The following is a 27,279-nucleotide window of genomic DNA, read 5'->3' on the forward strand; positions in this document are numbered from 1 at the left end:
CAGATAAAATCCATTTACACAATGTCATTGAACCTTCTACTGAGTTTAAGAACATAAGAAAAACCCTGCTTATAATGGTGGAATCTTCTTGTATGTATGTGTGTGTGTGCATGCATAAAAGACATAAAACAACAACTCATCAACCAAGTAAAAGCATACTACAATGTTAAAAGCTAATTAGAATACCCAAGCAAGTAGAACGGACTTAACCTGGTACCATAATAAATACAGTGGTAGTGCCAGTTTTTCATTTTTGCTCGTGAAATATGAGAGGACACCCGGCTTGGAAAGCCAAATGCAATTACAGGTGCGAACACAAGTGCACTGAAAATATTCGTGAATTTCCAAACATGTGCTCACGTTTGATTGGCACAACTTTTCCAGTTCAATTTGCGTAATTTTCATAATTTGCACAAATTTTCCCCATAAACTGAATCAACTCTGCTTTAGTCCGTGCATTAAAATTGTGCATGATTTTGGGAACGCTTACTCTGTTTGATTTGCACAATGTTCCCATTCAGGCAGAAGGAGTAGCGACTGCAATTGTGAACAGGAATAGGGGACGAGATGAGGGGTGATAGGATGTTTGGGGAATCAGGGTGATGTCGAACATCACTCCTAGCTAGGTGCATATTCCTGAGAAGGGCATCCGAGATTCAAGGTGCCACCACAGTAAACAACACAGAAAAGACTGAGCAGGCACACAGGTCACATGGTGACATGCTTCTATATTCTAACTGGATTTAAGTTATAGTAATTATTTCTAAATTTATCTCAACACATATAAATTAGCATACACAGATTTTATGCAAATCTGACCCCCCTTTTTGTTTTCTTTGGGGGGGATACCTTCCTCCTGTCCCCACCCCCATTTTGGCAATGCAAAACTGGCCACCTAAGCAGAATAATCCAGGTGATCCCTTCCCCCCCCCCAATGTAACAGTGCTGCCTTTCCACATTTTGAAGCAAGTGAAGTAACACACATTACCATCTAAAGAGGTAGAGGCCCACATAACCATCAGTCCAGAGTGTAAAATTACTTAACTCCACCATTGCAAAAAGCACTCCTCTGCTGTCCATCCCTGGCAGCTGGTACTGTTGAAAAGAGTGCATAGTACTGTATCTTGGGTCAGATCTACACCTTGGGCTCATCTACACCAAGCAGGATATTCCACTATGAAAGTGGTATATAAAAGGCAGGAGCCACACTGCTGCTTTATAGCGGTATTGAAGTGCACTGACAACTGTTGGGGGGCCATTGACACATGCCATATACAGCTTTCATACCACATTCATAGTGTTATATCCTGCTTGGTGTGGATGTGTCATGGGCCCCAACAGTTGTCAGAACACTTCAGTACCACTATAAAGCATTAGTGTAGCTCCTGTAGTGCATTCAATACTGCTATGAAGCAGTAGTGTGGCTCCTGCCTTTTATATGCTGCTTTCATATCCTGCTTGGTGTAGATGAACCACCTGTGTCAAATCATTACAATCTCATCATGGTAATGCTATATCCACCTTGCATTTTTTATTCCTTGTAGGACACATAATGACATTTGCTGCAGTATTTTGGATAATGTGAAATAAAAAGCAGGAAATAACACCATGAATTCAATGCATTATGCAATGCATAATGTGCCCACACAGTTACCAGTGCACTTCAATATTGCTATAAAGCAATAGTGTAGTCATAGCCTCAGATTCTTCGGTATCCTCCATTTCACATGATGTTAAACTCCACTCAGCCTGAATCTGAGTGCATGTCTACACCAGATCTATATCCCGGAATCGTCCCGGGATCGTTCCTGCACATCCAAATGCCACACAGGGGATCCCGGGAGCAAGAAGGGACGATCCCTCCATTTTCTTGGGATAACCCTTAGGTGTAGAAAGGGCCTATGTCTTTCGAATCAATGATGGTAAAAGCACTGGGCTTTTCCAGGTTCCTCGGGTATGTTGCATTGATGTGTTAATGTCCTCTGAGATAAACAAAGCATATTTTTATTTCATCCATGCCTGTTCCAAAGCTTTAAAATTTGTTGCTTTTTACAAACCCAATAAAAGCATTCAAGTCTCACATCAAAAGTATAAGAGAAAGATAAACTTCCTATGACATGTGGGGGAAAACATATCATTGAAGACAAAATGTAATAAAGAATCAAGTACACATAAGGGGAGGGCATTTTAGCTTTCAGACAGAGAATAACTGCAGGATGTGACCAAATACACCTATAAATCTTTTTATTTATTCATAAAATAACAGGAAGGAAATGTGTGGGCTTTTTTTTTTTTAAAAAAAATCTTCTTCTTCTTCTTCTTCTTCTTCTTCTGGATGATACATTCACAAATGGAGGGTATTTAAGGCCACTGGAGGTGAACACATCATGAGTTGCTTGGTTGCTATCGTATGTTTCAACACAATGTTCACACTTTTATTTGACACAAAACATCCTGTCCTCTCTTCATTGCCTGGAAAAAAATGTTACACTGCAGTGGATGTCGTGGTATCATAAATCAGAGTGCTGGCAGAAATCTGCCATTTTTTAGTTTATTAACTGGGGGGGAAATCACTCCTGATTCTTATTGCAAGAAGACTAGAAGAAACTGACTTTGACAGAGCCAGTGGTGGACATGTTGGACTTTAGCTAAGGAGAACTGGGTTCAAGTTCCTTCACAGCCCAGAATAGCTTACTGGTGATTTAGGGCCACTTTCGAACTCTCAGCCCAACCTATCCCACAGGGTTGTCTGTAGGATAAAACAGGACATGTATGTTACTCTGTACAGCACCATGTACATTGATGGTGCTATATAAATAAATAATAATAATAATAATATGCTGCCCTGATCTATTTAGTCAAAGGGTAGGATAAATTTAAGTAGATAAATTATTCTTAATAGAACAAGATCTAGGGGAATATATGATGGGCTTGCAAGGGTAGCGGACGCCACTGTGTCTGCCCCCACCCCAGGCCCTGACGGATGTGCCTGGCAGGGTTTTGCCCCATTGCTGCCAAAGGACAAAGCTTAGAGTACAGGAGCCATGCACTGTGTGTAGAAGTACTTCCTTTTATCTGTTCTGAATCTCCCACCAATCAGCTTCATGGGAAGAACCCAAGTTCTGGAATTGAAAGAGGGGGGATGTCTCCCTATCCACTTTCTCGGCACCATACATGATTTTGTACACCTCTCTCATGTCTCCCCCACTCACCTTTCTTACTTGCTAAACCTAGGGATCTTGGGGAGGGGGTTAAAAGGGGAATGTAGAGAGAGCTGGGGATGAACATCCAGGCCCCAACCTCTCCATTCTTGACGTCCCTGTGTGGACAGGGACGTCTGCTGTGAAAGTGTATGAGCATTCAAGAAAACACAATTACACAGCACCATGCAATCGAGAATCCTGCCTCATCACATGCAGTCCGCTTTACATGATTTCAAAACTGAACGCCTGAAGAGGGATTTAGAGGCTCCCTTTTCCCTCAGGATAACTTTTCTGGCCCTGTGACTATGAGCCACAAATTCTAACTCTTTGAAGTCGTCTGGACTGAAAATAATAACACAAAAAGGTTTCCTTCCCTTCCCTTATACTACGCAATCGTGTGGTAAATGGATCTGGTATTTATTAGGAGGAAGCGAGAAACATAAAACCACACCAGCTGATTTTTTCTTTAATAAGAACAGAAGTTTATGCTTATATTAAAGGCACTAACCTTCTTCGATCTTCTAAATTATTTTCAGGTGCAATCTTATGCATCTCCAGACACAACCCCGCCCCAAACAATTCCTAGCATCATACAAAATCTGGAAGACACACCAGGGCTCCAGGGAAATCCAGTGAACCCCAAGTTGCCCTGAATTCCCTGCCAGATTCATCCCTATCGTCATATTTTGAATTAGGAAAATACAGGACTTGACCCTGTATGTCCAATCAATCAATCTTGCCCCGCTCGTGCTCTTCGCTCCTCTGATGCCATGTTTCTCACCTGCCCAAGGGTCTCTACTTCCCTTGCTCGGCTTCGTCCATTTTCTTCTGCTGCCCCTTACACCTGGAACGCTCTTCCAGAACATTTGAGAACTACAAGTTCAATCGCAGCTTTTAAAGCTCAGCTAAAAACTTTTCTTTTTCCTAAAGCTTTTAAAACTTGATTTTGTTCTGACTTTTATACTGCCTGTTTGGTGCATTCTCTTCCCCTCCTTATTGTTTTATTATGATTTTATTAGAACGTAAGCCTATACGGCAGGGTCTTGCTATTTATTGTTTTACTCTGTACAGCACCATGTACATTGATGGTGCTATATAAATAAATAAATAAATAAATAATAATAATAATAATAATAATAATAACAATAATAATCTGCAATAAATAAATATGTTCTGTGTCTGAGCTCTTTTGCCAAATAGCATCTCTTTCGTTTGCTATACTTATTCATTGATATTCTTGCTTGCAGACAGCAGTATATTTATCTATTTATTTATTTTTTAAAAAGTAAGCATCTCTTCTAACTCTGGGCATCATCAGAAGAGTGTTTGATTGCATGCTCATTACTGGAACACTCATGGATTTTCACAGGTCCTATTCACGACATCGACTGCATCCTGCATGCCTCCTGCCCCTTCTTGCCTTCTTTGCGCGACAAAAAAAGACCCCAGTAAATCCAAATTATTTTTGAGACCGAACTTGCTGCGTTCTCCTGCTGCGTTCTCCTGCAGGAGAAACAGCGTAATCAAAACGGCCCACTGAATGGGCCATGTGCACGTTGTTTGCTTCCTCTATCGAAAGAGGAAGTAATGAGGGACAAAATTGTGGATGGAGAAGCAACGGTAAGGAAACACGATTTCCCCCCATGTGATGACACTCGCTGTCTGTGCTGAAGTGATTAGGGTTGTAGAATCTGCTTTTAGCTAGCCTGAGTATCTTACAATTACAAGTATGGAAGAAAGAAAAAAGACCACCAGTGTATCAATGACATAGAAATTTAATAGAAGGGGTTCCAAAAGAAAACTGGTTTGACAAATCAAGTAGTTACAATATTGTTTGCCATGTGTCTGTCCAATCCCTCCCCCTTCTCATTATTGCATTGGTATACATGGCTTCAACAAAGAACATGTGACACCTTTCAGTATCTGTATTCAGAAATTTAATAAACAATGACATCTGTTTATGGGATGAAAGTCAGCTGCCAAGTCTACGAATGCCACACACACATTCAATTCCCAAGCTGACAAACTGTTTTCATATATGTACAGTATATATATAAATGGATATAAATGGAAATGTTAGTGTATAGTGCTTTTGCCTTTTTGGGAATCCAGTTTGCTCTTCAAATGTGCTTTAGCTAATCTCCCAATCTGGTTAATAGAAACCAACTGGACAGAATTTAGTTGCTACATTTAGACCACAAACCTACACATATTTAGACAGAAAATAGCCTTACAGCTACAACTCCCAGCATTCCCATGCTGGCTGAGGAATGCTGGGAGTTGTACGATTCCCCCCCCCCCGTCTGAACATGCATAGGATTGCACTCTTAGGAGGCAGCTTGGCCTATTATTGTTATTTGTTTTGGTTTAATCTTTTGCAGCCTTTTAAAAATAATGCAATGGTTGCATTTCATTCCCATTGGATTGGTAAGAGACCAATATTATTAATGTCTGTGAATCATTTTCATTGACACGTGCATCATTTGCACCATCATCATGTGTCTGAATCATTTGAATAGGAATAAGTAAGAACATATGAGGCCTGCAGAATAAGGCTGCAGTGTGTTGCACATCCTCCCTGTGTTTAAATCTCCCCTCTGGACTCTCCTTGTACAGCCCCTCCTCCCATACGTCCCAAGCCATGTTTCCTCTTCATTATCAGGATGGGTGGTGGGGTGCACAGGGGCATCGTGGGCTCTCCCAAGTTTGGGGAAGTGATGCAATGTCACCACGGAGAGCAAATGAAGTCACTCAGAATGAGTGCATTGTCCACCATGACCTCAGATGGACTAAGAACTGAGCTCACTCTTTATAGGAAGAAAGCCGGTTTTGAGACAATGGTGCTACGAACAGCCTAAAAAGGGAAACATTGCAAGGCAGGGCCGGCCCTCCAATGAGGTGGAGTGAATCCCACACCTCAGGCATTGGAGCGGGAGGAATGGCAAATTGTGGGAGAGTGTAGATCACAGGGGTCTCTGGAGCTGCTACCTAGCCGCACTGCAACAGATGCTCCAGAGAGCCTCGCCTTCATGCTGGATACAGACAACTTGACATGAAATAGGCATTTCTTTTCATGCCTGGGTGCTAAGCCATTTTAACTAGGGGTGTGCACGGACCCCCCGCTCCGCCCTGCGGGCCGATCCGAAAATTTCGGATTGGCCTGCTCCGCGCCGCTCCGCCCATACTCCGCTCCTCTTCGCCGCGGAGCTCCGGCTCCGAATCGAAGCTCCGCAGTGGAGGGGAGTGGCGCCAGGTAAGGCCGGGAGAGGAAGGCGGGGGGGGGGTACCGGGCCCTGCCACCGTCGCCGCCAGTGCAGCGACGGCAGCAGAGCCCGGTAAGGGACCAAGGGGGAGGGGGGGCCTTACCTGCCTCCGTCCGCGGTCCGTCAGCTTCTTCAATTGAGGCCGCGGTTCAACCAGGAAGTCTGGGCTGCAAGTGCGACCTAGACTTCCTGGTTGAACCGCGGGCTCAATTGAAGAAGCCAACGGACCGCGGATGGACGCAGGTAAGGAAGAGGAGGGGTTTTTTACCAGGCCCTGCCGCTGTCGCCGCATGGGCGACAGCGGCAGGGCCTGGTAAACCCCAGTTACCTTTCCGCCTTCACCTCGATCCTCTTCGCCACGCTCCACCGGCCCCCCAATCCTCTTCGCCTCTGCCTTAAGGGCAGGCGAAGCCCCCCGCTCCGCTTCTAATTCGCCAGTCCGATTAGAAGCGGAGCACATCCCTAATTTTAACCATCTCCATATGCTGCATGGTTTCATCTAGTTTATTTTTTTTAAGTATTTAGGAAAACCATGTAAGCCAGTGCCCACTGGACCAAAATCTCCAAAACCTTGTGACTCCAGTATGACTTTGGCCCCGTTCAGACAGCACGCTAAACTATGCTGCTTAACCACAAAATGGTTAACGAAATGCATTACCCTTAATGCATTCCATTAACCATGTTGTGGTTAAGCAGAGTGGTTTAGCGTGTTGTCTGAACCAGGCAATTGATGCTGTCACCATCTTTAGTGGAGTTTTTTTTTTCTTCAAGGACAGGTGAAGTAGCTTTTTTTAAGCAAGAGCCAACTTGGCACGTCATTCTCCTCCCTCTAGTCAAGGCTTGCATTTCAGTTGGTTTCATCCAGAACCATAGGGGCGCTACTGTGTGCTCCTGGGCCTCCTGTAAGTGTGAATGTCCCCACTCTTATTAATAGAGATACATAAAGGAACTAACATACAGTGCTTTTAGCCCCACCATTGAAATGAATGGAGAAGCCCTTGTGTGGGGCTATGCACACCCTGTACATACAGGAGACTCTGTACATACAGATTTCAGGATTGGGCCCTGCGGCTGGATTTTCTGAAGCTAAATGTTTGAAAGGCAGGGGGCGGGGAGGGAAGCTTCCTTCCTGATGCAAATAGCAGCTTCAAGGAGGTGATTTTCATCAGCTCCATGAATAGGGAGAAAGTGTTACACTCTCCCTCCCTACACCTTCCAGTCCTGCTACTGTTCAGGTGACCCTGCAGCTGCTACTTGCACTTTTTTTTAAAAAAAAGGGGGGCATTTTTTTACTTTTTATTAATTATTACTTCATTAATTTAAAATGTATTTATTTGTGTAAGAGCTGTTGTTTATTTGAATTTCCTACCCTTGGAAACCCAGCAATATGCCGCTATAAGTGGAATCTTGCAGTGTATCCTCCTAACAAGAGTGTTTCTGTTCAGAAAAGTCCACTTTTGCCACCCTTTGTCCCGGTTCACACATGCATGTGTGTTTCTTGATCCCACCGGACTGGATAACTCACTGCTGAATGGATGACTCCATAGAAAATTATTGCATTTGTAGTGAGGTGAGGTGATATGGAATTTGCAAGAAAGAACCGTGGCTCAATCCCTGGTATCTCCAGGTACAGCAGGAAAAAATCCTTCCTCAATTCCTGGAGATCCGCTGCCATTCAGTGTCAACAGATGGACCAGATGGACAATTTTGATTTGCCAACTGAAGGTTCTGGACCATTTTCAAAGGCACCACCACATGTAACACATGGCAGTAATCCAAACTAGAGGCTAGCAGAGCACGGAACTGTAGCTAGGCTATCTCTGAGCAATTAGGATTGTAGCTGGTCTTGTGTATTTCCACTACTCTGCGATACCACAGTGCCACCTAGAGGTTATGTAGAGGTAAAGCAAGAAAAGAAAAGCTCCTCCTGTAGTGATCAGATCTCAATTCTGCAATGAAAGCAAAAATAGATACAGTGGATTAACAGCCAATTAAAAGCCTTGGGTAGAAAAGCTCTATGTCTCTAAGGTGCACCAGCTCTGTCCCTTCAGTTCAAAACTTGCTGTGTGTGAACAGGAGTTCTACTGGAATGCATGTAAAATGCACACTACAGTTGGGAGGTTAACTAAAACCAATACATTTTTAAATGGGGCCAGCAACAATAAAAAAAAATCCCCTTGATTGCATTGCAATAGGATAGAACCTAGCAACCTTCTCAGTGATGTCTTTGCATTTTTAACTTTCAACCCTGGAACCTTGCTGTGGGAAAACAATGATAACCAAAGAGATTGTATTATGACAGTGTGTTGGACGTTGTGTAAAATCATCTTCCTTGCTTATTAATCAAAGAAGTTGTGAAAATTGGCCAATCTGCTGCTATTGCCCAATGAAGAACCTCATCTGGTTGCTAATCAGAGGATGTGGTCACCTATGACTCAGGACAGAGTTAAGTCATCAACTGTTATATAAACCATCCAAAACACTGTATAGGCAGATAAGGCACTGCTGTGATTGTAAGAATGAAGAGTCTTCCAATGGTGCCATTGCTGCTCCTCAGCTTTTCATTTTCCACATTTGCAGCTCCAGTGGTTCCAGACAGCAAAGACGATGACATGAATTTTGTTAAGGTAAATATTCGCTCTGAATGTCTAAAACTTCAAAGGAACAAAAATGTGCTTTTCTGTGCTACCATTTCTTTCCATACCCAAAATTTTCTCTTACCACACCAGGACTAATTCAAAAAAACTTAACAAATGTTAAGTTTCTTGTTTTTAGATCCAACCCTTCATCCAAGAAAATCTAGGCTGCAGACAGGTGTTTCCTCCCCATGTTATATTTATATCCACTTGTCCCCTAACCCTAGGACCTTTGTGGTGGGGTACTCTTACCTGCCTCACAATTTTTCTACAGAGTACTTTAGCTATGCTGAGAAATAGCCAATGTCAACCACTGGCCAGGCAAGGATTTGAACCCAGAATTCTGTGGCTGAAACCCAACCTTCTAATCACTACAGAATGGAACAATTCATATGTCAGTTTCTGATATGATGCTGTTCTCACACAGGAACTGTTGTTTATCTTTGTTGTATATCTTTGATTCAATATGTGAAGATATTTGTCTGGCCCTGCTTCAATAGACATTGGAGCAGGGCCAGCCCTATCATAAGGCAGTATGAGGTGGTTGCTTCAGGTGGCAAATGCTGAGAGATGGCAGGAACGTGTTGGAGGACAGAACACTAGGCTAACAGCTTGCCCTGTGCTCCCTAATCTAGGTGTGATGAAAGATGCTATCCCATTGACAGTGTTGACAAAAGATGCAAGTCCAGTTGGTTTTTGTACATGGATGGAGGCCATCTTTTTCTTTGTCTCCAGAAGCAAAAGGCCTTGAGCCAGTGCTGCATTGCAGAACTTACCACTGAAAGGGGGGAAAGCTAATTTTAAAGTCTTTTTATTCTGTTGCAGATTTGTCTTTGTGTTATATGTGAAATGGTTCCCAATTTGTGGCTGCTACAGGTTTGACTTCCTGAAGCAATCTCTGTTTCTTTCCACCCTCATGCCCTGTACTCTATTATAAGTGTCATCCATGTTTGACACTTTGTAAAACATTTACCTTAACATTAGGAACATAGTGTAGATTAGGGGGACAAGGACTTTGGCTACACGTTTTGGACTACCAGGTTTCCCTTATGAGGCTGTGGCAGTCGATCAGATGAATTTTATTGTAAGGCCAAAAGCTGCCTTGGTAGCTGTGAAAGAGAGGATAATATGAGCATACATAAATTGGTTTGTAAAAACAGCAACAACACATCTATATGTTTCCATGTCTAGGATGTAACCTATTTCTATTTAAATTCTCATATTTTCCCCAAATTTGCCTCTACGCATACACATTAGTAAATGTTATGCAAAACTGTGTTCTTTTTTGCCCTCTTTTTTGTTGATTAAGTTCATCCCCTTTTAACACTGCATAAGTGGCCACCCTTGTGGGGGCTGGGGGCTCAGATTTCAGTGAGGCTTTGAATCCATTCCAGGTTTCAGTCAGAACCAGACAGAACTCTAAAGGCATTGACCAAGGTGCTGAACCCTATCCCTAAAACAGGCACACTACCTTGGAGAGTTTCTTTAGAGTTCTGGCTGGTTTTGAATGAAACCCAGAATGGATTCACAGTCCCACCAAAATCAACGCCATGAGTCTCCTCTGGGCCACCCTACTTCCTCTGTCTACCCATGGGGCTACGAGGTATAATAGTTAAATTTTGGAACTCACAACCACAAGATCTGTTGATGGCCACCAATTTGGATGGCTTTAAAAGGGGGTTGAATAAATTCCTGGAGGCAAAGGCTATCAATGGCTACTAGCCCTGATGGTTGTGTGCGACCTCCAGTATCTGAGGAAGTAAGCCTGTGTGCACCAGTTGCTGGGGAACATGGTTGGGAGGGTGCTGTTGCACTGTGTCCTGCTTTGTTGGTCCTTGGCCAATGGCTGGTTGGCCACTGTGTGAACAGAGTGCTGGACTAGATGGACCCTGGTTCTGATCCAGCATGGCACTTTTTATATTCTTAAATGTGCAAGAGGGAGATAGGATTACTGTGATGGGATTGTAATGATCTGACACAAGGGCCAGATCTACACCAAGCAGGATAAAGCACTTTGAAAACATTTTGAAATATGTATATGTTGTGTGTCCTGGGCCTTAACAGTTGTCAAAACTGTCATAAACCATTTTAAATTATTAGTGTAGATCCTGCCAAGGTGTAGATCTGGCCCAAGTTCTATTGATGGGCAACTTCAATGCCCCATCAAGTTCTTCCTTCTGATGGTTCATTAAGACATGGTCTGAAGGCACATGAGGCAGTGCCCTAGCTGAAGCTAAGCAGGTCTTGATTTGGCCAGTGCTTGGAGGGGAGACCACTGGAGAATCCCAACTAGCCACCTTGAGTTCCACAGTGGAAGAAAGGAGGGATTCAAATGTAATAATAAATAAAAACAAATCTTTAGACTGGATTTAGACTGATAAGCCCTTCAAACGGAGGCCACCTTCAAAATAGAGGACAGTCCTCTGTAAAAGAGGACACATAGCCATGTTACCAATAGAATTACACCAGCCCCATCAGTAGCTATGATACCACTTGAGCTAGGAGGCATGCCAACACCTTCCCCAACTCTCCTCTGCCTTCACTGCAGCAATGTCCCATGTCCTGATATGGTACCATCATCTCAGATGGTGCTGGAGAAATTCACCAGCTCAGCAGCACTATGGGACAAGCTTCTCTTCTTGTGTTGGTGCTCAGAACCTTATGCTCAGCTCTCTTTATTGGGTTGTTATAGAGTTCTGGAGTCCCAGACTCCCTTAATGCCTATTTTGTGAAATAGCTGGTCTGGGATTTTTTAAATTTGTTTTTGTTTTGTTTTGTTTTTTAGCTTTCATTTAAAAATCAAGTCTCTAGCCCTCATTCTGTCAGGTGCAAAGGAAAATGGAAAAGGCACATTAGGGCCAGATCTACACCAACCATAGATGGCATGTGTCCTGGGCCCCATCACTACTGTTTGAAAACCGTAGAGGGCATGTGTCCTGGGCCCCATCACTACTGTTTGAAAACCGTAGAGGGCATGTGTCCTGGGCCCCATCACTACTGTTTGAAAACCGTAGAGGGCATGTGTCCTGGGCCCCATCACTACTGTTTGAAAACCGTAGAGGGCATGTGTCCTGGGCCCCATCACTAATGTTATAAACCATTTTAAAGCAATAGTGTAGATTCTGCCCAGGAAATGCTCTGCCCAATTGTTTAGTAAGAAGTAGTCCTGCTTCAGCTTCCCAGTGTTTCAGTCAAATGAGCAACAGTAATTCACTGTTATAATTGGCATGGCAGAGAAGCAGCTGTATCCCACTGCATTGCCTTCCAGAGCATGTAATGGACAATCCAGGAAGAAAAAGGCAGGATTTTTCTACTTCCCTCCTTGCCAGTTATAGCAATGGTTTTGTTCTTCTGATCAGGCAGAATTAGGCCTCATCTACACCATGCAGGATATTGCACTATGAAAGTGGTATGAAAGTGGTATATAAAAGGCAGGAGCTACACCAAGCAGGATATAGTGGCATGAAAGCGGTATGTGTCCATGGGCCCCAACAGGTCAATGCACTTCAATACCCACTATAAAGCAGTAGTGTGGCCCCTGCCTTTTATATACCACTTTCATACTGCTTTCATAGTGGAATTAGTGTAGATGAGGCCTTAGAAAGGAAACGCTGCATCTTGGGAGGCAGCACCAGGTTTTAGTTTAGATGGAAATACAAGATACAAGACAGGGAGGGATAATAGTTAAGTTTGCTTCATTATTGAAATTAGGGTTTTTATTTCTTCATGATTTTTGTTTTATCTGTTTGCTGCCCTTCCAGAAATATTTAAATGACTTCTACAAATCTCCTGATAATGGGACCATTGCACCACCCCGTAACGACAGTGCATCGCTCTATAATGACAATGACCTGGTGACTGAAAAGCTCAAGCAAATGCAGAGCTTTTTTGGCCTGAAAGTGACTGGAAAAGCTGACGCTGAAACTTTGGCAGTGATGAGGAAGCCCAGGTGTGGTGTACCTGACTTGGGACGATTTGTCCGCACTAATGGGAATCCCAAATGGGAGAGAAACGAGATCACATACAGGTAAAGGTTCACAGGAGATTGTTCTCAGGAGGTACAGATTTAAGGTTCAATGAATAAACATGTATTTTAGGGAGCAATCCCATGGCCCCAAGACATAATCTGAGGTGGGGGGAGAAGGTCTTTCAAAGTCCAGGCTCCTCCCCCCTCTTCCCTGCCCCCTTATAGCCAGTGTGGAGAGGACCATACCAGCTGCCATTTATTATTATTATTATTATTATTATTATTATTATTATTATTATTATTTATTTATTTATTTATTTATTACATTTATACACTGCCTGGGGGCTCTCTGGGCAGTTTACAAAGATTAAAAGGATTAGATTAAAAAGACTGAACATTCAAAATCAATATATAAAATTTAAAAACAAAAGCATGAAAACAGCTAACATTTAAAACATTTTTAAAAAACACTCAGCCAGGCCAAAGCTCATTTTGGAATCAGTTAAAACTCAACCTATGCTGTTAAATGCCTGGATGAAAAGGAAAGTCTTAACCTGGCGCCGAAAAGATAACAATGTTGGCGCCAGGCGGGCCTCATCGGGGAGCTCACAGATGTGTTCCCTGGGCAAGGAGGGGAGGGGACTGAGGAAGCTGAGATACAAGCTCTTCCCAGTTGTCTTCAGCCTCTGTCCCCGCCTCCTCAAAACCTTCTCTAGATGCCCATCTAGCTAAAATGCCGAATTCGGACGCTTACAAGTATCCAGGGCAGATCTAATAGGATTATGCTATTAAAGGCTCCAGTCGTCAGTGTACTTACTCATGAGCAAACCTTGTTAAAATTCTTAGGAATTTATGGCTGCTATTCTATGCAGAGTTTGAGACACCTAATCGTAGGAGCACCTTTCTCTATACAAGGGTAGGCAGCACATGTGCCTATGGCTATCGTTGGGATAGCCATATAGTGTGGTCTTCATGTGCAGCAGGCTTCTGACATTTCTGACAGCACTATGAATGCATGCGAGCGTGTGCACGCATGCACACACACACACAATCACACACAGCACAACAGCTTTTGAGGCCACTACAGACAAAAAGCAGAATGAGGTGATGAAGCGTGTCCTCCATCATACAACTGCAGATAGCAGGAGCAGATAAAACGTCTTAATCCTCTCTTCCCTGCAAATAGAAATCTAGCATGTCAGGGGGAAAGGACCAGCATAGCCCTTCTCTGACATCCTGAAGCTCTCAGGACCCACATTCAGTGGTGGGCAAAGGGGAGGAGCTAAAAACAAAAAGATCAAAAAAATATTTTGGCTTAAAGTTCTTACTGCCAGTAATTAAGCCCTTGGAAAGACATTTCAGCCTGCCACCAAGCCACCAAGTTTGGAGTAGAGGGGCAAGGCCTTCTGGGGGAAACCAGAGGTCTGGACTGGGTTTCCCCAAAGGGCCAGATTCCCCACCCCCAGGCCTTGTAAATCTTTGCCCCTTACTAAAGACATTCTCAAGATTAAGAACATAAGAAGAGCCCTGCTGGATCAGACCGAGGGTCCATCTGGTTCAGTTCTCTGTTCACATAGTGGCCAACCAGCTGTCCACCAGGGACCCACAAAGCAGTACAAGGTGCAACAGCAACCTCCCACCCATGTTCCCCAGCAACTGGGGCACGCAGGCTTACTGCCTCGGATTATAGCCTTCCTATCCAAAATTAGCATCTCCTTCTATACTCCAGGTGTCCAAAGGAATGACTTTAACTCATGTTTCATTTTCAAGGATTGTGAATTACACCCCAGATATGCATCCATCTGATGTGGACACAGCGATCCATAAAGCCTTCAAAGTTTGGAGCAATGTGTCCCCCATGACATTCAAAAGACTCTACCACAAAGAAGCAGATATAGAGATCTCTTTTTACTTACGAGGTAATGAACGCCAAGCATTAGAGGTCCCTACCCTGTCCCCGTCTTTCTAAGTCCTGATTGAACTCACTCGTTCTTCTCCATTCAGACCATGGTGATAATTCCCCATTCGATGGGCCTGATGGCATACTGGCACATGCCTTTGGGCCAGGAAAGGGCATTGGTGGAGACGCCCATTTTGACGACGACGAATTTTTCACAAAACAAGGCTCAAGAGGTAACGCTTAGAAGACTCTTTCACTTGACCCTAGCAAGCACTATAGAAAGCTTTGCAAATTAAAAAGTGCGGTGGGTAACCACTTTTGGTCAAGGGCCAGATTGTCCTGTTGGACCAAGCTGGCAGGCCAGAAGACGTCAAGGCATAGAGACCCACCCTGAAGCCCCACCCCTCCTGTGATGTCATCCACCCCGCCCACTTTCCTCTCATCTCTGTGCAGAGAGAGGCATGGAGCTCCACGCCCTTCTCTGCATGGAGAGAGGAACACAGCCGGTGTTTGCTCCTGCAAGCCATGGGTGAGTTGTGTGGGGCAAATCCCTGTATTATCCCCAAATTCTATTAGCTCCAGGAGGTAACATTCTCTTGGCACCCATGAGAATTTGGTAGTCTTGTATTTGGTATTTGGTAGTCTTCCCCTACCAAATTGTAGCTTTTGGGTAGAGTTGAGTTTCATCAGGATTATGATGGGAGGAAAGCTTAGCCCCACCTCCCCATGACAATGGGGGCTGAGGGCTCCAATGTCAGTGGGGTGTGAATCTGCACCTTGGATTCTTTAGAGTTCTGACTGAAACCCAGAGCAAACTCCCCACCCCACTGGCATCGCAGCCACCAGGGCAGGATCTACACTACTGCTTTGTAAGGGTTTATAACGATTGACAACTGTTCAGGCCCAGGGCACATTCTATATAATGTTTTCAAACCATTTTCAAAGTGTCACATCCTGCTTGGCGTAGCTCTGGCCCAGCTTCCACTGCTTCATATACCATGGACCCAATCCTGACCAGGCCTTCCCCCTTATTTATTTATTTATTTTATTGCATTTATATCCTGCCTTTCCACACACACACCCAATGAACCAAAGCCGGCATACATCCTCCTCCTCTCCATTTTTATCCTCACAACAACAACCCTGTGAGGCGGGTTGGGCTTAGAGTCTGTGACTGGCCCAAAGTCACCCAGTGGGTTTCCATGACTGAGTGGGGACTAATAGAAACTGGATCTCCTGACTCCCAGTCCAACACCTTAGCCACTACACCACATTGGTGTATACACAAGATATATATTTAGGTAATCAGAGTCATATCCAGTTTGGTCTTTAGTTGTGATTCATGTTTGCTGGATTGTTCCTTAGGATCTCTACATGCATAGGGTGACCATATGGAAAGGAGGACAGGGCTCCTGTATCTTTAACAGTTGCATAGAAAAGGGAATTTCAACAGGTGTCATTTGTATGCATGCAGCACCTGGTGAAATTCTCTCTTTATCACAATAGTTAAAGCTGCAGGAGCCCAGCCCGCTTGACCAGATACAAAAGAGGGCAGGGCTCCTGCAGCTTTAACTGTTGCGATGAAGAGGAAATTTTGCCAGGTTCTCCATATATACAAATGACACCTGATGAAATCCCCTTTTCTGTGCAACTTTTAAAAATACAGGAGCCCTGTCCTCCTTTCCATATGGTTACTCTATACATGCATAGTCTGTGCACTACCTCTGAGTGATGGCCCTGGGTAGCATATTAAATTAGGGTGCAATCCTATGTGCATTTAGGCAGAAAAACAGTCCTGCAACTCCCAGCATTCCCATGCATAGGATTGCACCATTAGTGCATTTCATTTCGACACCTTCTTGCTGTGCTCCAACACATTTCTCATTGATTTCCCTAATGAAAATAAAACTTCCTTGTTTCTTTTTTAGGTCACAACCTGTTTTTGGTTGCTGCTCATGAACTTGGACATTCTCTGGGTCTAAGTCATTCCACTGATCCTGGGGCACTTATGTACCCCAATTACGCTTACACGGACCCTCACTTATTTCGGCTTCCTCAAGATGATATCAATGGCATTCAAGCCATCTATGGTAAGGCTAAGAAAAATTAACACTTACATTTGAGTGCGTTTTTAACAGAAAACATTTCTTTTTCAGTTTGACCACAATTAAGGATGGGGAAATCTGTCCAATTTTCTTGGTTTCTCATTTTTCCCAATCTTAAATTTGGCTCATCCCAAACTTTGAGAATTTATTTAAGACTGCATGAAAATGCATAAGCATTTTTGTATATATTTCTCTTAATATATGGATTTTTAAATGGATTTTTGCCTACCATATACATTTTTTGCAAGCAAATTTCTTGGGATATTTTGGAATAATATTAAAATAAGCATCTCTGAACACATACTTAATTCACCAGCTCCTCTGCAAAATTCGGAGAAGTATGCATTTCAAATGATAATTGGGTTTTGCCTCGCATATAGGTTTCAAATTGGGTAAGTTCACATTAAAATTAAAATATGAATTGAATGAATTTCTCCTACATGCCTAACAACAACAAAATAGAGTGTGAATGAACATTTCATGGAAAATGGTTACCATCAACTTTACCACAGCTCCCATTCATTCCAAAAGGGCTTGCACAGGAGAATACTTTGACAGATTGTGCCCACATGAAAATAGTCCTGCTTGCTAAAGATCGAATGGCTTAATAATTATTTGCATTGCAGCAGAAAGATTACCCCACCCCAGCCCCACAGCATCCCCCCAACTGATCTTGGCTCCCTGAGTATCAGACTTAAAAAATGAACTCCCATATTTAGGATAGTTTTTAGTGTCCGTTCAATGTGTGGTTTCATTCAGTTTGTCTTTAATTTAGGAAAAACAGATGACCAAATACAACCAACTGGACCCACAACACCACAAGCTTGCGACCCCAGGACCACTTTTGATGCCATTGCCACCTTTCGTGGAGAAATGATGTTCTTTAAGGACAGGTAAATTGCTTTCTTAAAAACAAACGGCAGTTTGGAAAAACTTCCCCTTCAATCAATCAATCACTTTATTACGGTCCGAGACCAGCACAACATTAATCCAGCAACAGCAACCATACAAAGTAGTACAGATCCTTAGTTCCCATCTCCCAGAGATTTAACAGTCCTCTGAGGTTAATAGGTTATGATGTGTCCTCATAGCCAAGTGGCAGAATTTAGCAACCTATAGGTAACTGAGGGGTTTCTATCGGCAAGGAGGAACTTGGTATAAAATTCTTCAGTGTTACCTGGAAAGTCCTGTAGTAGAGGATGGATTAAGCCTGACCAGGCCTCTGAGTAGAACGATCAGTGTAAAAGCACATGAGAGGATGTCTCTATCTCACCTGAATCACATGGGCATAACCTTTGGGGGACTGGAATTCCTTGATATCTGCCTTCTGTGAACTTAGAAGGGAGAGCATAACTTCCCCTTCTAAATAGGACTTAAGGCAACTGAGATGCAAGTCAAGGGCTTGTCTATACACTCCATATATCCCGTCGTGGCCACACAGGATGGGTACCACGAGAGGTGTCCAGATACAAAGCATGTGTTCTATCACTGAACTACAGCCCTTCCACAAATGACTGTGTTCTCCTTACCTATGGTAATATAAGACACTTTTCTCTGAAGGATGCTGAATGTTCTAATATGCCACCTACATTTTAAAATTAGGCATTTCTGGCGTAAACACTCCCAGGAGGAAGTAGAGCTCCTCTTCATCTCCCTCTTTTGGCCAGATCTGCCATCTTCGATTGAAGCTGGTTATGAGAATTATGAAAAAGATCAAGTTCTTCTTTTTAAAGGTGAGTGGTGAACTCTTTGACTTCTTGGAAAATAGCTGGGGATATTATTGCAGAATATGCCATTAAAGAAATTTGGTTAATATGACAAGCTGATCACATATATAAGTACCTTATAAATATTATCTGTCTATTAAATAAAATGCCTTTATTTTACAGACTCTGAAACTATTCAACCAAGTTTCATCTTCAGGGTGCCATGACAATCTATGTCATGTATGTAATATATGATATGCGGTCTGATCCTATTTTTGGAGAATGCCCAGAAGTAACCATTCATTTATTATTAAAATTTATTATTAAAATACTTATACTCCAGCTTTCAAATAAATATTTCTGAGCTTGCTAACAAGGTATATATAAATTAAAACATTTTCACTTCAGACAGACTTAGGGCACAGTTCTATTCGGACACCCGTCAGCCTCCAAATTTGAAGGTTAATGGGCATCCTATGAGCACCTCTTGCCCTGCATTTTTGCTAGATAGGCAAAATTGCTAATGTAATTGAGGCACTGCAGAGCAGGAGGGAAGGAGGATGGGGCAGCTGGAAGATTCTTCCTAAGATGGCTGCCCTGGTCTCCTCCCCTCCTCGCCCATAGAACCACCCCCTTTCCCTCCCCCCCAAGCTCGTGAGCCCAGCACTGGTGCAGTTCTCTCCATGTTGGCGGACAGCAGATGGGAGCACAGACTCCTGCATCCAAGGTTGGAGTGCTGTCCTCAGCCTAGGATCCAGGAATCCAAAATATCCTTTGCCCCCTCCCCCGGACTCTATTTGGGGATATCTCTCTCTCTCTTTAGAAGGACATTTTAACTCCAAATTAAATGTAAATTCATTTTACTTTCTCTGAAGGAAACAAATATTGGACTCTGAATGAAAATGGTATCCTACCTGGCTACCCTAGGATCATTTACCAACTGGGATTCCCCAAAAATGTGAAGAAAATTGATGCGGCATTTAACGATCCAGAATCTGGAAAGACATATTTCTTCGTAGGTGGAAAGTACTGGAGGTACGGCTGAACGTTCTGCCATTCTGATGTATCACCTTTGTGGCATGGTTGCTGCGCAGGAGGAGGCAATTGACTTTCCTTTCAAAGGCATGGATTGGAAATGTTGCAGCTATTTCCCCGGGTCCGTTCTTTTCCAGCCTGGTCAGATTGATCTGAGCTGTAACCTCAAGGCCTTTTACCGCACGCTCCTTCTTTACCAGTGGTGTTCAACTTCTTTCACCCAAAGCATCAAACTTCATGTCAGAGAAGCTCTTAGGGGGGCTCATTACAAGCAGTGGGCGGGGGCTAAAGGCAAAAAGGGCGGCGCAAAAATACCAGCACAGTTTAGCTTTAAAGCGCTTGATGCCAGTAACCAAGCCTTAGGAGAGGCATTCCAGCCTTTTAGAATGGAGGGAAAACTGCACAAAAGCCCAGAAATCACAAATCAGTGGTCAGGGGGAAAGTGGATGGGAATAGGGAAAGGGGCGTGGCCACTTAAGGAATCCCAGTGGATTAGATTGGGACACCAGAAACACTGGGTTCGCTCCCCATCCCCGAGGTTCTGCATCCCTGGCCTATACTCCCTCTGCAGTTGTTTATACATGGTTAAGGATGGGTTGTTTCGAACTGTGGATTGTTTGTTGAACCATAGATGGGCATGTTGTCTGAACACAGCACATTGTCAAACCTGCAGTGTGGCCTATTTGTCTTGAACAAGCCAAATATTAAATGTTTTAATATTGGAATATGTTTAATATACTTTTAAGTTTTGTATATCCTTATAGGCTTTTAATGTATATATGTTAAATTTTGTAATGCCGCCTTGAGGCCCAGTGTTGGGAAAAAGGTGGGATAATAATAATGATGATGATAATAATAATAATAATAATAATAATAATAATAATAATAATATCAAGCTGCAATGTTACCAAGCCACTCTGGCTGTATTCAGACAACACAATAACCCACAGTTCAACAAACAACTCGAGGTTTGAAACAACCCACATTCAACCACTGAGTGTGGGTTAGCATGTTGTGTGAACAGCCCCTGTGTGTGCTATTCTCAATGGCAGCAGCTGATCGGAGTCCGTTTTGGATCTGGCAACATATCCCTCATTAATCCTACTTGCATGTCCCAGTTGGGGCATCCAATTCATGGAACTGGGAGCCCTCCAGATGAAAATCGTGCATGCTTATATATTCTGTAAATTAAGGCTGAAGATGGCCCTCATTTATGAATGCTTTGTCACTGTTTGACTTGCCTCCACAATTTACATATTTAACTGAAGCTGTTTTTTGTAAACCTCCCAGAGAGCTTCAGCTATGGGGCGGTATATAAATGTAATAAATAAAATAAATGAATGAATAAATGAATGAAGGCCAGGGCACACTTAACTAGCTTTGGTATGGGAGACCCTTTGATATGGCTTCTTCCCTTGGCACTCTAAAATCATTTGGACTATGTGAATGGAGCTCACATCACTCTTGGAACCTTTGGCAGCTGCTGGCCAGCAGCAATTCCCCCCAGAATTATTACATGCATTGTACAAAGGGGACTTCTGGAGGAAGAAAAAGTGGTGGCCCCCATCAGTGGCCTCCATATTTTTTCTCCAGAAGCCTCCTCAGAATGGCACCATCCACTGGGATGACAAAAAATGAGTTAAAAGAGAACTGCCACTTCCAACAGCAAGTCTCTCACAAAACCTTTCCCAAATAAGCTCCCTAAACTCACCGCTAACTTGGATTTGCCTTCTCCCCTCCCCGACCTTCAATTTTGAGTGGAAGTTTAAAATGCCCTAATAAAAAAATCCTAAAACTTATTTTAAACTATCTTGTGGGGGGGGGGACAGCTGCACAATTTCCATCTGTAATCCAACAGCTGGGGTTGCATGCAGAGAGCCCTTTCAAACGAGAACATGTTCTGAAGATGTTCAGGAGGAAGAGGTGGGCTGAATTCAGTCACGCACACAGATTCTTTCCACTGAACAGCTCCTTGATGGAATTTTAACCCTTCTGAAAAGGCTCCATATATATCACCCCAGCATCTCTGCAGGCAGTCCTTTGGATCTGTATAAGTCAAGCTTCCTGAACCTGGTATCCTCCATATTGAACTTCAACCCCCAGCATGCCCCGGCTGGCTGGGGCATGCTGGGAGTTGTAGTCCAGCACATATGTAGGGTACCAGGTTGGGGAAGGCTGGTATAAGTCTACTGTGTACAACTGGAAGTCTTCCATATCAGTTATTGTACTGTCCATTTCTAGAATTATAAGGACATCATTAGACCCTTTTTCTGGAAAAAGTGGTTAATTGTTCGACTTATATAAACATGCACCAATGATTTTAAATTTGTAAATGAATTTTGAGAAAAATACATTCAGAGATTTTTTTTTCTGCTTCAGAGGAAATGAACTATTAACGTTTTGCTACAGTCGGTTTAATTTCATGCTGTGTGATTGTAGAATTAATTTACTTTAATTTAATATAGTGTTCCATTTGTTTTATCTCTTTCAACCAATCAAGCTGATCAAGTTGACAATAATAATGAGATGTTTACTATTTCCTTGAATAGTGAATAAAACACACTTATGCTAAAGTTAATTATCATCAGCATCAAATGACAATATATTATCTTTGTTTAGATATGATGAAATCAGGCAATCCATGGAAAAAGGCTACCCGAAGAGCATAAACAAAGATTTTCCAGGAGTGAGGCCCAGAATTGATGCTGCTTTAAAGCATGAAGGTAAGTAAAGAAATAGATTGGAACAATTTTAATTGGAGAAATACAGTTAATATCTATTCCAATATGGCTTAAAGAAAGTGCTCATAAATTATAGGCATTATTAAAATGCATATTTCCAGTTAGAGAACCAATGGGAGACTCTGGGCTCATCTACACCAAGCAAGATATTCCACCATGAATGCGGTATATAAAAGGCAGGAGCCACACTACTGCTTCATAGTAATATTGAAGGGCACTGACAACTGTTAGGGCCCATGACACAAACCATATGCCTCTTTCATACCACTTTCATAGTGTTATATTTCGCTTGGTGTATATATGTCAATGGTGTCAGTGCACTTCAGTACCACTATAATGCAATGTTGTAGATCCTGCAGTGCACTTCAATACTGCTATAAAGCAGTATTGAGGCTCCTGCCTTTTATATACTGCTTTCATAGTGGAATATCTTACTTAGTGATGAGCCATTATATTGTGGATACAGGAGTATGTAAGGGATAATCTTGAAGAACCATTTTCAAAAGGCTTCCCCCTCCCCCGATAATGCCCCAGTTCAGATATAATGCTAACCCATAGTTTAACCTTCCATGAATGGGCTTGCTCAAACCTTAGGCTCATGTAATTTCTCCTCCTGTATCCTCCTCTGCTGTGACTGTGAGGAAAAAGAATGTTTTCTCTTCCTGTTTAAACTAACCAGAGTTTCTCATTATGTCCAAACCGGGAAACCTGCTTAGTTTAACCTTTGGCACAAAATGCTTAACCACCGTGACTTAGCACATCATCTGAGCAGGGTAAAAGAGATACTTCGTGGGCTGTCCCACACGCAGCTGGACAACCATTTGTCAGGGATGCTTTAAGGTGAATTCCTGCATTGAGCAGGGGTTTGGACTCGATGGTTTTGTAGGCCCCTTCCAACTCTACTGTTCTATGATTCCATAGGGGTGTGCACGGACCCCCTGATCCGCCCCACGGGCCGATCCGAAAATTTTGGATTGGCCCGCTCTGCTCTGTGCCGCTCCGCCCATAGTCCGCTCATCTTCGCCGCAGAGCTCCGGCTCCGAATCGGAGCTCCGCAGTGGAGAGGAGTGGCGCCAGGTAAGGCCCCCCTCCCTCCTCTCCCTTACCTGCAGAGACCAAGGGGGAGGGGGGCCTTACCTGCGTCCGTCCGCGGTCCCTCGGCTTCTTCAATTGAGCCCGCGGCTCAACCAGGAAGTCTGGGCCGTGCGGCCTAGACTTCCTGGTTGAGCTGCGGGCTCAATTGAAGAAGCCGAGGGACCGCGGATGGACACAGGTAAGGGAGGGGAGGGAGGGGGGTTTACCGGGCTCTGCCGCTGTCGCCACATGGGCGACAGCGGCAGGGCTTGGTAAATCCCACTTACCTTTCTGGCGGAGCTCCGGATCGAGGCGAAGGATCTGCCTTCACCTCGATCCTCTTCGCCACGCTCCGCTGGCCCCCCAATCCGCTTCACCTCTGCCTTAAGGGTAGGCAAAGCCCCCCCGCTCCGCTCCTGCTTCTCCGGTTCGAGGAGAAGCGGAGCACATCCCTAATTCTCCAAACAATCAGGAAGGAAACTTACAGTGGACAAGTGCCAAGAGTAGTGCAAACTCTGGACCAATAACAATTGCAGAGGAGAAGCAGCAGCAGAGGTCATTTGTAGGGGTTCAGAAAGCCTGATGTGCCTTGTGCAGCACAAGAGAGTGAGCAGATGATCTTGCGGCACGACATGTAATAATAATAATAATAATAATAATAATAATAATGGAACGTTGTCCCTAATGCAAACATATCCTAAGACCAAACCTACCCTAAGGCCAGATCTGTTTATACAATTTTAACCTGACCTTAGGGGCAAACATGGAGGCATGATTTTATTTATCGTAAATGTTTTTTGTTTTGTTTTTTACACATACATTCCAAATCTTCCTTACAACCAGATTCTAAACCTGCATAGAGGAGGCTTTGTTTTGATTTGTTAGAAGAAAGAGACTTTTCCATTTATTCTTGTTTCTTTTTCTTTCTTTTTTTAGGGTATATCTATTTCTTCCAAGGAACCAAGGTCATCCAGTTTGACCCTAACAGCAACCAGGTTGTCGATTCCACACAAAAGAGCAATAGATGGCTGAATTGTTAAAACATCGCTACCTAAATATTACTCAGTACTACTGTTAGCAGCAGCATGTTTTATTGAGAATTCAGCAATGAAACATGGCCCCAATGTGCTCTAACTGGGGATGGGTGAACAAACAATTGTTGAGTTCAAAGTCCTCCTTTTCCCACCTCAATGCTTGTTATTGATTAATTAATTAATTAATTGAATTTATATCCGGCCTTTTTTCCACCAAGGAACCCAAGGCGGTGTGCATAATCCTCCTCCTCTCTGTTGCTAGCAACACAACAACCCTATAAAGCAGGTTGGGCTGAGAGTCTGTGACTGGCCCAAAGTCATCCAATGAGCTTCCATGGCTGAGTGGAGACTAGAACTCAGATCTCCCTACTCCCAGTCCAACACTCTAGCCACTATGACACGCTGGCTGGCTGTACCCCCTGCATAACCCACAATGGCTGTGAAGTGAAGCTGTAATGTTTATATGACATTGGCGCCAATTCATGCCCACCATGGGGTTTTCCGGCAAAACTGTGTGGCATCCCCACCACCACCCTGGTTTACCGTGCCTTTTTCTTTTAATACGAGGTCACCACCTTCTCTGCACCATCTGTCAGTGGTGACATCGCTGCACATTGAAGCTAGGGGTGTTCCAGGGTGGATCAAGCCCCACGGTAGGTCAAGGGGATACTCATCAGAACCAGACAGAGGGTGGACTCTATGAACTGCCTGGAAAGCCCACACTCTCCTTCCCTAGCAATTTTACTGTCCCTACACTGCAGCTATGATGCTGGGGGGAGGGGGTTAAGGGAACACAGGGCCAAGGCAGCACCATGAAGACACCCCTTTGTTCTCAGTGCCAAACATTTTTTTTCAAAGAAGCAAAATACACACTTTTTCAAGTACGCACTCCCCCATTCATTAACATATGAAAACACATCCTTTTTGAAGAATGCACATTTTAAATTTGCATTTTGCCAGCACAGTTGCAAGCTCAAGAATGTGTAATCTTTTCCTGAAAAGTGAAATAGCATTTTATGCACGTTGAAAGCAGGGCATTTTCGTCAGTTTTTCAAAGGTAAATGAAATTCTTATACATCCATAGCTCTAACGGGTTTATGTAATCCATTGTGCTCTGTTAACAGGTTTGATTCTTTGTCTTCCATAAAGTACTTACTATGAGTGACATAGCTGTGTGTGTTTCTTTTATTATCCCATACAAATGCTTCATACATTCTTGGTTAATTTATTCTTGGTTAATTAATCAAGAATAACTGCTGTGCTAGATTTCTAAAAAATCATCACTGCCCTACTCAACCCATAAGCATTCTCTGAAAGCATGGAAGATATTCCCACTTCTGTCACTCTTTGTTCTGGTTCACACATTTATGTGCATGTCCTTCCATCACTTGGTTATACCACACTGGATAACTTGCAGCTGAATATGTGAACTCCAAATACAAAAGCATTCCATCTGTAATAAAGTGAGGTGTTACGGAGGTTTCATCTGTAGTGTTTGATCTCCACATCCGCAAGTCAACAGATCTTCATGTGTATAGCCATCACATCAGGTACACGCAGGGGCAAACTGAACTGGACTTTCAGCCATCCTTCATCCATGAACGTATGGTTAAAGTAATCTGAATTATGCACTGACTATCCTGGCTATGCACTCTGCCATATCTCAAACCCTATATACCCTGTCCATTTCTAAACCACCCAAGGATCTTACCTAGCTCCTTTAAATTAAGGCTGGAAAGAAATTTGTCTCATTCACATTTTAATATCAATTTACCTTATTTTGCACTTTCAAACCTATACATGAATTGAAACTCAGTTAGCATTTAAAATTGGCATTTTTCCAAATTTGGTGGAGGTCTCCAATTGAAAAATGTGTATAAAAATGCACATATTTGGGGAACGTGTATATTACATAACTGGAAATATTTGGGGACAAAATGCTGAAAAATGCATTATATTAGGGGAAATTGCTTGCCAAAATGCCTATATTAGACAAAACTATGTACAAAAAAAAATCTGATGAAATGCACACAAAAATGAATACAAACTTGGGTGCAAACAGTTTTTAAAAGATTCTCAGAGTGATGTGAAAATGGGATGAACAGAATGTAACATTGGAAAATGAGACAGAGAAACCAGAATTGACAGCTTCATCCATCCCTACTCTAAATACGCTCAGATAATGCGAGGGCAGGTCTCTTGTGTGATGCATTTGTTGGCAGTGATATGAACAGCTACAATGACCCTACACACATAACACATGCACATGACTGAAGCCACACAGGTAGCCAGTTACCAATTTTGAGAACAAGAGAAACTAAGGTGCAAGATTATCTAGAAACATCATGCTTTGGAAGCCCTTCCCACTAATTCCGGCTCTGTGAGGACTCACAAGGGAAGGCACCTTTCCAACATGCTCTGTTGCACTTTATTTATAATTATGAAAATTATTCATCACGTTCAGTTTTGAATCCTTGCATTGAACAATGAAACTGGAGGCAGTTTCATGACTTAGGACTGTCCTGTGCACAATAAACTGACGCATAAATAAGTACACTATTAATTTATATTAATTTTTGTGAAGTCATCCAGGGAGTTCATACATACCTGTAACC

General features: G+C 43.1%; 2 protein-coding genes across 2 annotated transcripts in view; one reads left to right on the forward strand and one right to left on the reverse strand.

Annotated features, from left to right (window-relative positions):
• YAP1 (Yes1 associated transcriptional regulator) overlaps nt 1-27,279 on the reverse strand; it is a 451,661-nt gene that overhangs the window by 12,520 nt on the left and 411,862 nt on the right. The window lies entirely within an intron of this gene.
• Nucleotides 8,980-25,834, forward strand: LOC134399210 (interstitial collagenase-like). Its single transcript, XM_063127121.1, has 10 exons — nt 8,980-9,093; nt 12,864-13,129; nt 14,840-14,988; nt 15,074-15,202; nt 16,898-17,059; nt 17,850-17,967; nt 18,677-18,807; nt 19,656-19,815; nt 22,435-22,538; nt 24,567-25,834. Exons 1-10 carry the CDS (start codon nt 8,986-8,988, stop codon nt 24,668-24,670), a joined length of 1,431 nt encoding a protein of 476 aa, XP_062983191.1. The 5' UTR covers nt 8,980-8,985; the 3' UTR covers nt 24,671-25,834.

Source organism: Elgaria multicarinata, chromosome 5, assembly GCF_023053635.1.
Source record: "Elgaria multicarinata webbii isolate HBS135686 ecotype San Diego chromosome 5, rElgMul1.1.pri, whole genome shotgun sequence".
Lineage (NCBI taxonomy): Eukaryota > Metazoa > Chordata > Lepidosauria > Squamata > Anguidae > Elgaria > Elgaria multicarinata.